This window comes from Perca flavescens, chromosome 5, assembly GCF_004354835.1.
Source record: "Perca flavescens isolate YP-PL-M2 chromosome 5, PFLA_1.0, whole genome shotgun sequence".
Taxonomy (NCBI): Eukaryota; Metazoa; Chordata; class Actinopteri; order Perciformes; family Percidae; genus Perca; species Perca flavescens.
In genome coordinates this window covers 1,706,317-1,719,554 of record NC_041335.1, presented here as the reverse complement: position 1 = coordinate 1,719,554, position 13,238 = coordinate 1,706,317, and the positions used below count along the sequence as shown (strand labels likewise).

The 13,238-nt window shown below is 38.2% G+C and overlaps 1 protein-coding gene across 2 annotated transcripts in view; it reads left to right on the top strand.

Moving 5' to 3' along the window:
- The window catches only part of pnpla7b (patatin-like phospholipase domain containing 7b), a 49,735-nt gene extending 39,420 nt beyond the window's left edge, over positions 1-10,315 (top strand). For both annotated transcript variants that reach the window (XM_028577572.1, XM_028577573.1), the window contains exons 28-35: positions 1,137-1,206; positions 2,212-2,328; positions 3,276-3,424; positions 4,168-4,320; positions 4,417-4,533; positions 7,087-7,171; positions 7,658-7,770; positions 7,915-10,315. In XM_028577572.1, the coding sequence (XP_028433373.1) occupies positions 1,137-1,206; positions 2,212-2,328; positions 3,276-3,424; positions 4,168-4,320; positions 4,417-4,533; positions 7,087-7,171; positions 7,658-7,770; positions 7,915-7,971 (861 nt within the window). In that variant the 3' untranslated portion in view covers positions 7,972-10,315. The remainder of the gene's footprint in view (positions 1-1,136; positions 1,207-2,211; positions 2,329-3,275; positions 3,425-4,167; positions 4,321-4,416; positions 4,534-7,086; positions 7,172-7,657; positions 7,771-7,914) is intronic.
- Positions 10,316-13,238: the final 2,923 nt, after the last annotated feature.

The window sequence follows — 13,238 nt, the reverse complement described above, 5'->3', positions numbered from 1 at the left end:
AAAGCTATAATAGTGCATGACTATTTTATATTAATGAACATCCGTTACATTCAAGCCATTGCCAAAGACTATCAGCTCCATACAACTCTCTCTGTATTTCTCAGTATGGCTATCAGTATTTTCCCTAGTTTTGTGGAAGACTTAGGTGCACGTACAAGCCATTGCCAAAGACTATCAGCTCCATACAACTCTCTCTGTATTTCTCAGTATGGCTATCAGTATTTTCCCTAGTTTTGTGGAAGACTTAGGTGCACGTATTTGGCAGGGGTGGGTGTGGTGCACGATTACCAAAGGCTTGAGTAATGAGGATGGTCATTACTTAGAATTCCTCATGGGGGCGTCAGAAACTACGCACTATAGCTTTAACCCTCTGAGGACAAAAGATGCATTGGCGAGTCCAAGCGATGTTTGACATCTCCTACTCGAAAAGCAATATTAAAAAATTTCATTTTAGACATTGATTTACTATATAAATGTATATATTACGCTACTTGTGTGAACCCAAGATGTTTGTAAATTAATTTCAAGCACCAAAACAATTTCAGTTTTCAGTTTTCCCAAAGAGATTTGAGAAATTTCAAAAAGCAAACATCAACTTTTCAGCTTTAGGGCCAAAATGTCTCTTTACAGATTGCTCTGGAACACATTTGGGCCTCACTGTACAGAAAGCTGAGTTTGCTCTGAACATTTTGATATGAAACACATGGGGATCTGGTTATATGCCAATATCCTTAAAATGTGAATTTAAAAAGAAATGTAAAAATGCCCTTAGACCTAAGAGGGTTATTCACAAGGGAAGTGTGACCTGCTTTTTGTCGGCTCTGCTGTGCGTGTTTATCAGATTGTATTTAATCTAACATTATGCAGCATCATTTCAATTTGGTTGCCACAGCTGAAAGTGCAGCAGATCCCTTTATTTCATACCTGAAGTGAGCATTTTAATGTGAGGAATATTTAATTTTTAGCACATATTCATGGGTTAAAACAATAATAACTGGCATCAAATACAGATGGTACATTTGTTACAAAGCAAAAGTAAGCACTCGTTGTACCTTTTTAATAATAATGGTCTATAATAATGCCATACTTAACTGCAAGTGTTATTTTGTCTGCTTTTACCACCTTTCCTTTGCTAGGACCTGTGGCTGCCATACTTCAACATTACAACAGATATCACAGCTTCCTCCATGAGAGTTCACACTGACGGTCTGTGCAACTTTGGACTCATTTTTTTATTTCTTCTTTTTTATTAAAATTTTAAGATAGCAAAATATGAATTAATTTACATTTTTAAATTAATATAAAAAACATATTGTTTTTACAAAGCAAATGTGTATGTAATGCAATCTTGATTGACCAAAACGGGAAATAACTTCTTAAATGTGCAGTCTGACTTCCTGCATGGTAACTTCTGTTGACGTTCCAAGTAAATTACAAACAAAACAGAGCAAGCTCGCCCCTCCCCTCATGTTTCCGTAACTGTCCCGACTAACTGTCACTAACCCCCACCGCCTCCCCCAACCATCTTGTCGGTGATTGGCAGGAGTGGTTTGTTGTATTTTGGTGCACAGCCTGTGCCCCTAGTGTTTGTTTGACGTTTACGACCCCTGTGTTGTCTCCCAAGACCGGGCTTTGCCCCCTGTGTTCAGGGGGCAGGCAGCTAGCGGATCAAGGAGAGATGCCTACGATTTGAGACAAAAATTAAATCGCGCTGAAACCATGCAGGAACTCATAGTGCACTTTTAAATAAAAAATCTATGGTCCCTTCATGTAAAGCAGGGGTCAACCAATGGCACACTAGCAACAAGTGTCCAAAAGGGATTTTTGGAAATGTTCCAATCCAGACAGTAGCACAGCCTGTTATTGACTGTAGTTTGATTGACTTTTTCCCATCCGCATTCCGCAAAGACCCGCCCTACTCTGCCTCTGATTGGCTAGTACTCGTTGCTTTTCTTCAAAGAATGCGGCACAAAGGAAAAAAAAGAACCTTGTCTGAGTGGGCTTGATCGATCATGGCAGCCTTAATTCTGCTGATATGGCACACCGATTAACAAGAACATTTTCAAAAGGCACTTCATATTAAAAAGGTTGCCAACCCCTGATGTAAAGCAAGTTCTAATACTGCTTAAAGTGAGCTATGTCTTTCCACTGCTCTGTCCTACCTTTTTATTTTGTCATCCTGGTAACAGTACACTGGTCTCTCCTCTTCAGGTTCACTGTGGCGGTATGTCCGGGCCAGTATGTCACTGTCTGGTTACCTGCCACCTCTCTGTGATCCCAAAGATGGACACTTACTCATGGATGGAGGCTACATCAACAACCTGCCTGGTAAGAGACACTAAGAGAGTGGAAGTGGACTTTACTGCTTATGCTTTGAGTTGGAGTATATTCCCTAGTCTCGCATAGACAGACCTTCCTCCACAGCGCTGCGGAGGAAGGTCTGGCTAGTCCACACAGAATTTTGGGATTGGGACTTTGGTCGTGATGTTTTCTGTCCGTGCCATACAAAGAGCCAAAAGATTTCCCATGATGCATTGGGCTGAGCGGCTGCCTGTGGAGGCTCAATGCTGGAGGTTTTTGCGTCACCTTTTTTCCTTTTTCGTTTCAGTTGTTTTTTATTGTTTACAACGTGCTCTGGTTTATTGGCATTTCTTTAAAACCAATCACAATCGTCATGGGCGGAGCAACGGTGCCTCTGCAAAATAGCCTCGGGAAGAACTTGTTTTGGTGGAACATGTGTACGTTAAAAGTAGTTTTAGTCGTGCAACAGAAAACTCAGATTGGACAGATAGTCTAGTTAGCTGTCTGGATTTACGCTCCATAGTCCTCACAAATCCACCGGAGTTTAGAACGGCAACACAAAGAAAGAGAAAGGTAACGGACATCCAGCCGAAAATGAAGGTCATCTGGCGGAATTTCCAGCTGTATTCCTCCTATTATTAAATATTCATAACTAAATAAGCATTAATTAGAGTTAAAGTTTGAAACAAAAACATCCTTAGTTAATACTTTTCAAGAGTTTAACAGTAAAAACTAAGCTAAAGTGCATTAGGGCTGTGCGGGTGTTAGGCGATCGATGTGATTGACTCCCAAAAAAAGCAAACAAAAAACCCCAAAACATAAATCTTTCATGTGAAAATACCAAAGTAACTTTGGCACATCATTTTGTGATCATGTCAGACCTCATCGCTCACAATAAGAAGCTGACTGAGAAAATAGGCTATCAGGGCCTTTAAGACCTAGAATACATGTGTTTCTCTCATTTTGGTGTCCAGCCGATGTGGCTCGCTCTATGGGGGCCAAGGTTGTGATTGCAATAGATGTTGGAAGTCGGGACGAAACCAACCTCACCAACTACGGGGACTCGCTGAACGGCTGGTGGCTGCTGTGGAAACGCTTCAACCCTCTGGCTGAAAAAGTCAAGGTACACTTAATGTCAAATGACCAGTGGTGAAAGAAGTATTCTGATTTTTTACTCTAGTAAAAATACTAATAGCACACTGTAAAAAAAACAGGTTACAAGTAAAGGCCCTGCATTTAAAATGTTACTTAGGTAGACGTCTGTAAGTATCATCAGGAAAATGTAGTTAAAGTATTAAAAGTAAGGAAAAATCCTCCCATTGTAGAAAGAGTAAAGGATCCAACCAGTTGTGTGTTTAATGGTCTCATCATCTCAGCTGGACTTGTAGCCGTTATATTGTTGGCTAGTTTACTTTAGAATCAAACATCAGATTTTATAAACTACATGTGTTCTGTGTGCAGAAATCTTAATGTGTAAAGTAACTAGTAACTAAAGCTGTAACAGATGAATGTAGTGGAGTAAAAAGTACAATATTTCTCTCTGAAATGTAGTGGAGTAGAAGTAGAAAGTGGCATGAAAAGAAAAGACTCCAGTAAAGTACAAGTACCTCAACATTTGGACTTAAGTACAGTACCTGAGTAAATGTACTTAGTTACATTCCACCACTGCAAATGTCCTCTGTAGTTATTCTCTTGGCCATCTACTAAAAATAATGCAGAAATATAAAGTGGAAAAACGTCAAAGTTATCACCTGCTGAACTTATTTTAGAGAAATAGTAGAGAGTCTATATGAGAATCATAACATCTAGGGAATATCAGTACCGGCCTTCACAGCAATGTGAGACTCAACTGATGTTGCCTTCCAGGTCTTGAACATGGCCGAGATCCAAACCCGGCTTGCCTACGTCTGCTGTGTGCGGCAGCTGGAACTGGTCAAAGACAGTGATTACTGCGAGTACATCCGGCCGCCCATCGACCGCTACGGCACACTAGAGTTCGGCAAGTTTGATGAGATCGCTGTGAGTAACCCCCCCCCCATTCCTCAGTACTAATATGCGTGTCTCTTCTATCTGATGGCTCTCGCTTGCTCTAACCCTCCTTCACTGTGGCTGCAGGAGGTGGGATACCAGCACGGAAAGACATTGTTCGATGTGTGGCAGCGCAGCGGCGTGGTGGACAGCATGCTCAAGGACAGACATCAGGAGGAGTTCCACAAGACCAAAACTGGCCATGTGAGTGCAAACTACAGACACGACTAACTGTGTTGACACAGTTCAGTATACGTGGAAATGTCCGAATGCCCTGGTCAGATGGCAATGCTTAAACATTGGCAGCATGGTTGCAGCATCTGGGCACTCTCCAATTAAAATAGAAAGATAAAATACTGAAAAAATAGAAAAGAAAGAGAAAAAAAGACCAAATTAAAATAACATCCAGTATCAAATCAACAGAGTATGAATGCAAAAAAGTTAAATAATATTAGGAGTTACATGTGTTGTTTATTAAGACATTCCATAGGGATAACATTGCACAGACAAAAGCAAACATTTAACAGCTTTCTTAAAAATAAGAGCATTCCATATCCATATCACTGAACCTCTGTTATTTAAACCAAACTGAAGTTGAGATGTTGGACAGATAGGAGGCCTGAGTTTGTAGTTATCCCGAGGGGCATGATTATCAAGTTGGTAACAGTAAGAATAGAGTTCAATATAGAATGAAGGAAATATCTTGTTCAGAGAGTTGTATAAAAAATAAAGTAGTCTGTAGTTGATTGACTTGATAAAGCGTGAGGATGCCTGATCTTAAAACCAAGACTTGACTCATGGATATCAAAATCGTCCTCAGAACTGTGTCCGTAGCAGAGGTCTGCTATTCAGAAATTACAGACCGTAGAGCGCCATAATTGACCAATCAGAATCAAGTATTCAAGGCCATGTAATAACAAAAGGTATTGTGTGCAGTGACACCTCCTCTCAGGCTTTATTGGTGCATTGCTACATTCTAAGATGCTTTACTGCCACCAACTATTGATATGCATTACCATCTCTGCAGCTGGCAGAGAAGTGCATCACGTCACCTGGGCATGCATGCAGTGGTGGAATGTAACTAAGTACATTTACTCCAGTACTGTACTTAAGTCTAAATGTTGAGGTACTTGTACTTTACTTGAGTCTTTTCTTTTCATGCCACTTTCTACTTCTACTCCACTACATTTCAGAGAGAAATATTGTACTTTTTACTCCACTACATTCATCTGTTACAGCTTTAGTTACTAGTTACTTTACACATTAAGATTTCTGCACACAGAACACATGTAGTTTATAAAATCTGATGTTTGATTTTAAAGTAAACTAGCCGACAATATAACGGCTACAAGTCCAGCTGAGATGATGAGACCATTAAACACACAGCTGGTTGGATCCTTTACTCTTTCTACAATGGTTTAATACTTTAACTACATTCTCCTGATGACACTTAAAATGTACCTATTTAACATTTTTAATGCAGGACTTTTACTTGTAACAGAGTATGTTCTACAGTGTGGTATTAGTACTTTTACTGAAGTAAAGAATCTGAATACTTCTTCCATCGCTGCTTGCATGCAAGATAAACTGTCAAAATGACTCTACAGTGTAACTAGTGGTCACAAACGTGTACCTTTTATTTTGCATTGCTGTCACACTTTGGACGTCTGTGAAAACATGTTTAGTAAGGTTGGGCATCGCTTTGATTTGACCATTCTGATTCCAATTGCTATTCTTACTTTCTATTTTCTTCTATTTTCGATTCTGATTCTTTGAGGGGTGGAGTTGAAACGGGTCACATTGCTTTCTTCACAGATAAGAGGAACATTTCATTTTGATTTAATGGTGGTTTACAGTTTTACCGGGCTTTTATAACGTAAAATAAAGCCACACAACACAACAAGAGCCTGGAAGTACGTTGGCTGCTACGGAAACCAAAACGTGCGCGTGTTAAATGTGGAACTGATGATCGGAACCAAATTCAATCCAAACGATTCCAATGAAAAAAATATTCCATTGGAGTCGTAATTTTTTAAACGATTCCAAGTAGGAACCGGTTCTCGATGCCCAATCCTAATATTTAGTGTGGGAAGATCGCACATCAGACATTATACAGAATTGCCAGTGCCTGCTCGAAGAGGTGGTTTGTGTGGATTGAGGCATAACAGGGTGTTTTTCTGGCTCAGAATGGGCCGTTTGGGGGGGGACGACTACACTCAGCAGTAAGCAGTGTGTTACCTTATTAGACAGAAATATATACATTTTCCTGTTATTTCTGACAATTTAATGAACAATAATGTATATTATGCTTTAGTAAATAAAACCCCAATTAACAAAACTAAAAAACGTAATAATATTTAAATACCACTATTAAAATCAATGGGAGAGTCCAATACAGTCTGACTCTGGAAATAAAACTGAGATCAGTGCTCATATTCAGGTTTAACAGTTGTTTGGTAAATTGGTCTTAAACACATTTAGAGAGGATTTAAATTGCTGTTTTTATTTTATTCTTATCAATTTGGCCCTGGTGATTTTCCTTTGGGGCTGGCTACAATCTCTTTGGGGGCACAAAAAAATTCCTCTATGCAGAAAGCTTCACACCAAAATTATGTTTCAATTCCCTCCCGCTTCAGTGTCATGGCAAGCCGTGGAATTATCAAGTAGGTGAAGGCTTTGTCAGCACACAGCGAGAAAAAAACAAAATTGAAGGTGATTTGAAGTCTTCTGTGGAATGATGTAGTTTGTGTCTTTCAGGTGGTCACCTGTCCGAATGCCTCCTTCACAGACCTGGCGGAGATCGTGTCGAGAATTGAACCCATCAAGAATGCCTTAATTGATGGTAAGTTATCAGTCAAAAATTTAAATCACAAACCAGTGCATCAAAAAAACAATTTTGAGATATCAATCTTGATATCAAAGCCTGCTTTTGATTCTCAGTATGCAGGTGTGGGTGTAGCTCTGAGTAATATTTATGCCTAGTAAAATGACCCGTGAACATCTGTTTAGCTATTTTGAAGTTGTGATGTTTTGATCTGTACGTTACTGCGTATTTATAGCCTGGATGCCAGCCGAACTTAGCCCCGCCCACAACATTCGAGTTTGGGAAGTTCTGACTAGAATCTGAGTATGACCATGTCAGGCTAGCGTATTTATACACTTAAAACAAATTCATCCTGAAATGCTATCAGAAGTTTTAAAGTGTTTTTTGTTGTTTACTATCTTTGCAAAATGCTCCCTATTTGATACAGTTGTATGAGTAAAATTGGACATATTTCAAATATTGATTTACAATGCTCATGATGACTCATCTTTTGTCTGCCTTCAGAGGAACTGTCAGAAGAAAACCAGACAGACTACGATGAGGAGGCGGTGGAAAGCGCTCTCTCTGACTTTGAGGCGTTCGCCCATGGCAGTGAACACACTGACACTGCTGAAACAGTATGTATAAAACTAAAATCATTTACACTTTATAAACCAATGCAACCGTCACTGCTTACCTTTTTCTTATTACCACATATGCAATCATCACACAGTAAATGGAACACAGCGATGCATTTTTCGCTTTTTTTGTCTCTTTTACAGGATGAGGAAATTCCAATCCGAGTTCGCCGCCGCCCAAAGAACGCCTCGCGGTCTTAGGCCGTGACCAACGTCCACAACAACCACATTTCAATGCAGTGTTTCTGCCATCCTTTGAGAAATTCACTGAGATTGCATTACAAACATGTAGCTCATACTCTTGAGCCAGGCAGCATGCTCTGTGTCTTTGAGGAAGACACTGATCAGGACACACAACTGTTGATGGATACAGTGACTTCAACAGAAAGAGTTAGTTATAATTGAGTGAAGAGCCCCAATGTGCTTTGTAAATGTCAGTGGTTTAAACAGTTTAGTAACAACCAGGGTTCCTGTCGTTGAGGAATTCCTAAAATATTATTCATCTAGGAGACGTGTATTCCAAACAGGGAAATATATGATCTGTCTGTTCTCTTGGGGAAGTCAGGGAACAGCAAAGGATTTTACAAATCGGTTATTTTACGGGAGCACAGTAGAGTTTATTTTTATTTGTTGACTTGTATGGCAGTTACTTGCTGTCATAGTTGTGGAAAAATAGGTAAAATGTATGACTCAGATGGAATGTATGGCACATCTCGCACAAGCTTAAAAATGCACTGCAATCGTTCAACATAATATTTCATAAAATGCTGTGCCACTTTTTGGGACAGTTCTATGCATAGCTGCTTTCTACAATAATACAGTCAGAGTCATAAAGCACTATAGTGCATTTCATAATGTTAAAACATTGAAAATACATTTTATGTGCCTAGAATTTACTTCAAGTAGTATTACCCTAATGTCTGCCTAATGATGAAGAATGTCTCCTCTTTCAGATCAGGGATATCTTAACACCGTGGGTGTGACAAGTATAATGTGAATAATGACTATAATAAGCTTTTTTGTAATACCTGCAAAACTACTCACTGGCAAAGTCAGAATTCTGACTCTTTTAAAAAAAAAAATTTTTTTTTTTTAGACTTTAAAAAAAAGGTCAGGATTCTGACTTTATTCTCAGAATTCAAATACATTATTTGACATTTGGTCCTAATCATCTTCCGTATTACTCCTATATGTGCCTATTTGAACCGACAAAGCAGGTGTGCCTGGATACACCCTCGCTGAGTTTGCACACGTGACCGACCACTTTGTGCTGGTCCTTTCAACTGTTCCGTTGGAATAGATTATACAAGTGGACCAGCCTTCATTTTTCAGATTTCCTCTTTTTATATAAAGGTATGGTTTTTGAACTTTGATCAAAGTGAATTAGTTAGTTTACACCGTTTTTTTCTTTCCGTTACCTGGAGACAGGACAGAGCAGTGTGACTCACTTACTGAACCAGTTCTTCATGCATCTTTATACAGACAGTAGCAGATAACTGTGTGAGGAACAGACAACCTAACAGCTTCAAGACATGACTTACACACGCCCTTGTACCTGGACTTTTTATGTTTTAACTGTATGATAGAATAAGAATACCTACAGTGGTACCTAAAAAATACTATACCTGACAATTAATGCGACATTACACTTTTTATACCTGCCATTTGTCCTTTTTAATCACCGTGGTTACAGAGCTCCTGTGGTTTTGAATTAGTGTTTCATTGTTTTAAGTTTTTGTGTCTGGAAGGCAGAAAAGTGTAATGAGTGTAGTGGCTTTCATAATAATCTAAATACCATGTTTGCTTATGTTAATAATTTTGTGTTAATAGGGAGAACTACTGTATGGCAAAAAAATATTCTGTTAGACGTTGCCTTTCAATAACTGGATGCCTTATTTTCAATTTGTTACTTATTATTTGTTATTGTTAATACTGTAGTAGTTTAATAATTTAGAATATTTAATTATGTATATTTAGTGAACAAACTCCTAGGTTTAACATATGCACTATTTGATAGTAAAGCCCAAATTATGGAAAAACTCAACAGAGAAGTCCAGAAGATTAATTATTTTTTGGAATCTGAAATGATTAAACTGTTTGTTAAAATAAAGTAGTTTTGTATGTCAGTCCATGTGTCAAAGGGTTGAACATATATACATTTTAGTTCAGATTAATGTTTTTAAGCTATGTGAAGCAATGCTTTTTCAACTTTTACAGATACATAATAAAGTCAATTATAGTCAAAAGTGCTAAAAGTCCAACACTGTTTGTGTCAAGTGCAAGAAATAGCACAGATATCATTTCTATGAATTGCAGTGTATGTCTGATCGATTGGTCAACACACCCCTTTCCAGACTGAAATATCCCAACAACTTTGAGATGAATTGCCATTAAACCTTTGTACAGATATTCATGTTTTCCAGAGAATGAATCCTACCGACTTTGGAAGTCTCATGACTCTCCATCTAGCACCACCGTGAGGTTGACAGTTGTATGTTTTACTTAAACTTTTCCTTGGATTTCCATTAAATTTGGTGCACATAAACTGTTATCGCTTTGGTGATCCCTTCACTTTTCATCTAGCGCCACCCTCAGATCAAAGTTTTTGCAATATGTTTTGGTTTATGACACTAAATACCTGCAAAACTACAGACATTAGCTCAACTGTACTTTGCATTTAGTGCTAAATAGGGACTGTTGGCATGCTAACACGTTAACTGAACATGGTGAACATGGTTAAGATCACAGCTGCTTCTGCAGTATAGATGTATTATTGAGTTTTTAATTGTCCCTCTAGGGGAAATTTGATTTGCAGAACGACAATAAACAAGGCATAAAACATCTTAGCAGCACACAACCAACAGATTGATTTAAGAACAATTTCATCACTTAAAAAGTGGACCGTGTGAAATAAAATCCCTTGAGATTGTCTGAAAGATGATTTCTAAAAGTGTCACTAAAAAGGCCAATAGTGACTAATGAAAACTGCATGCAAGAGTTGTGCAAGTTAACTGCTATAATTGCACAGGGAACAATAGAAAACTTGCACCTGTTTGTTATTGCTCTAGTGCAAGGGTGTTCAATGTTTTTTTAACCAAGGACCTCTTAACTGAGAGAGAGACAGATCAGGGACCCCCTACTATATGTATTGTATAAAATGAAGTTGCATATTAAACTGGGCCTACAATAACGTGTAGGGTGTCCTAATGCCTTTTTAATTACCTTTTTAGTGCATAGAATACTAAGCGATTAAAATAATAATAAAATCATGTTTTAATGTTAAACCTATGTGGCCCAGTGAATCCTTATTAACTGTATCTGGATGGCTACCTTGGAGACTATCTTACCTATAGGCCAGTCAGCCTATCATCACTGGGTTTTTCACAAATAGTCTGATTTTTATTTGCTAATATGTTGGATTCAAGTTGAGACATTTCAATAAAAAAATTAAAAACATTAATATCCCCCGCAGTAATTCTGAAGACCCTAGGGGTCCCGGACCCCCTGTTGAAGATCTCCACCTAGAGGGAAGAGGAATGAATTCCTCTGAGAGTGGGTGGTCAGAACTTGACAAGATTGATGGTGCCTGCTGCAATAAATAAAAGATCTTTGTTAGAGAGAGCTGCTGTTTGTCAGTTATCTCACTGGACTCTGTAACAATTTTGGACAGCCAACATTGGATTTGTACGGTAAGGTTCCCATAGAATGAAATCAAAGAATAAGTTCAAATGGACTAAATGTAAGATCTGTAGAATAAAACCATCGAAGCATGTGCGTGTTCACGTAGTGAAGTTAGCATTTAGCTCAAAGCACCACTGTGTCTCAGTGCAACATGGCGGCTGATTAACACTAAGGTAGGAGGTGACTTCAGGCTGTCGGACTAACTCATGTCTGATCCAGAGGACACAAAGGAATAAAAGCAGAAACTGATATGAAATTAAAAAGTGTGCGATGCTTGGATAAAAGATAAGATGAAATCAGTGAAGAGACTGTAGTTGAACACGTCTAATGGTTATCTTGTAAAGTGTGAGGGTTTACTGACTGGATTTTAAACTGAAGTGTATGGAATGCCATTTCAGTCAATATTAAATAAATAAATACACAAATACATGTATATGCCTATGAAATAAACCCTGAAATAAATAAGTGAGGCAATACATATGAACAAATATATTATTCATTTGAAAATAAATAATAAATAGAGATGGATTGAATTAAAAGTCCCCTGAAATAAATAAAAGTAAAACCTATTTATTATTTATAGAACTATATTGAGTGATATATTTATTTTACAATTTATTTTCTATATTTATTGCCTCATTTATTTACTTCAGGGTGTTTTTCATAAGCATATTTATATATGTATTTATTGATTTATTTAATAAATCCTGTAGTGACTCTGAGGACCCCCTAGGGGTCCCGGACCCCCTGTTGAAGATCTCTGCTTTAGTGGGCGTCCCCATAGTGTTGTATAATAGGAGAATACTGTTGGAACTTGGATGTTAAATTAGTTTTCCAGTTCAGGAAAGTGTAAGTGACCCTCGGCCATCATTGAAGCCCAACGGTACAACGTGGCTTTAAATATTGAGTCGTTGCGTGTGCCTTTGGGCCCTCTGCAGTCTGCTCAGTTGTTAGATTGAAGAGGTTTAAACTGGGATTGGTCAATCCATAGTATGTCCAGCTAATATTCCAATAGTGCTAACCCTAGACTAAACTTCTGTTTCTATTGTGAAGTTTGAAGAAGAGCTTTGCTAAATATTATAGGCTGCGTTATTGTTCACTTGACACTGAAACAGGAAGCTGTTTCTATTTAAATCTGCAGCATGTTGATGCTAGAAGCTTCCACTTTCTTTTACCAATGACTGCTGATTTCTTTTCTTCTCATTCAACTGTTGCTCAGAGGGGTCTTTTACGGAGCCCCCCTGGGGTCAGCTGAGAAAAAAGAAAAAAAAACTAAACTAAACGTGCGCACAGAATACAAATCCGTTCCCTCGGTTTTATAAACTGTTCGCACGGATTCATAATCTGTGCCCTTGGTTTTATAAACGTGAGAAAAGTTAGAAAGATATTCACAGATTAGAATTTTCGGGATCAATTACTCTACAGCGAAATGTTATTAAATCACAAACAACACATCTTTCCTAACGTAGTAAGGTTAACGAGCTACAAACTCATTTTCATCAAAACGAGCCGTCCTCCGACCTGGAGAAATAACATTATTGGTCTCTACGAGCAGCTGGCGGTGAGACGAGTGCTTAGGGACCGTCTACAAACTACAACACAGACACAAACATATTTATTAATTTAATGATTAAAAAAGGTAGTGTCTCCAAACTTATCTTTTAAAAGTAAGTGCTGTAGTACAACTAGCAGGAGACGTTATAATTGAGGTAAGTTTGGAGACACTACAACTTTTTGGATCCTTTACACTTTCTAAAAAGTTTTAATACTTAATTACATTCTCCTGA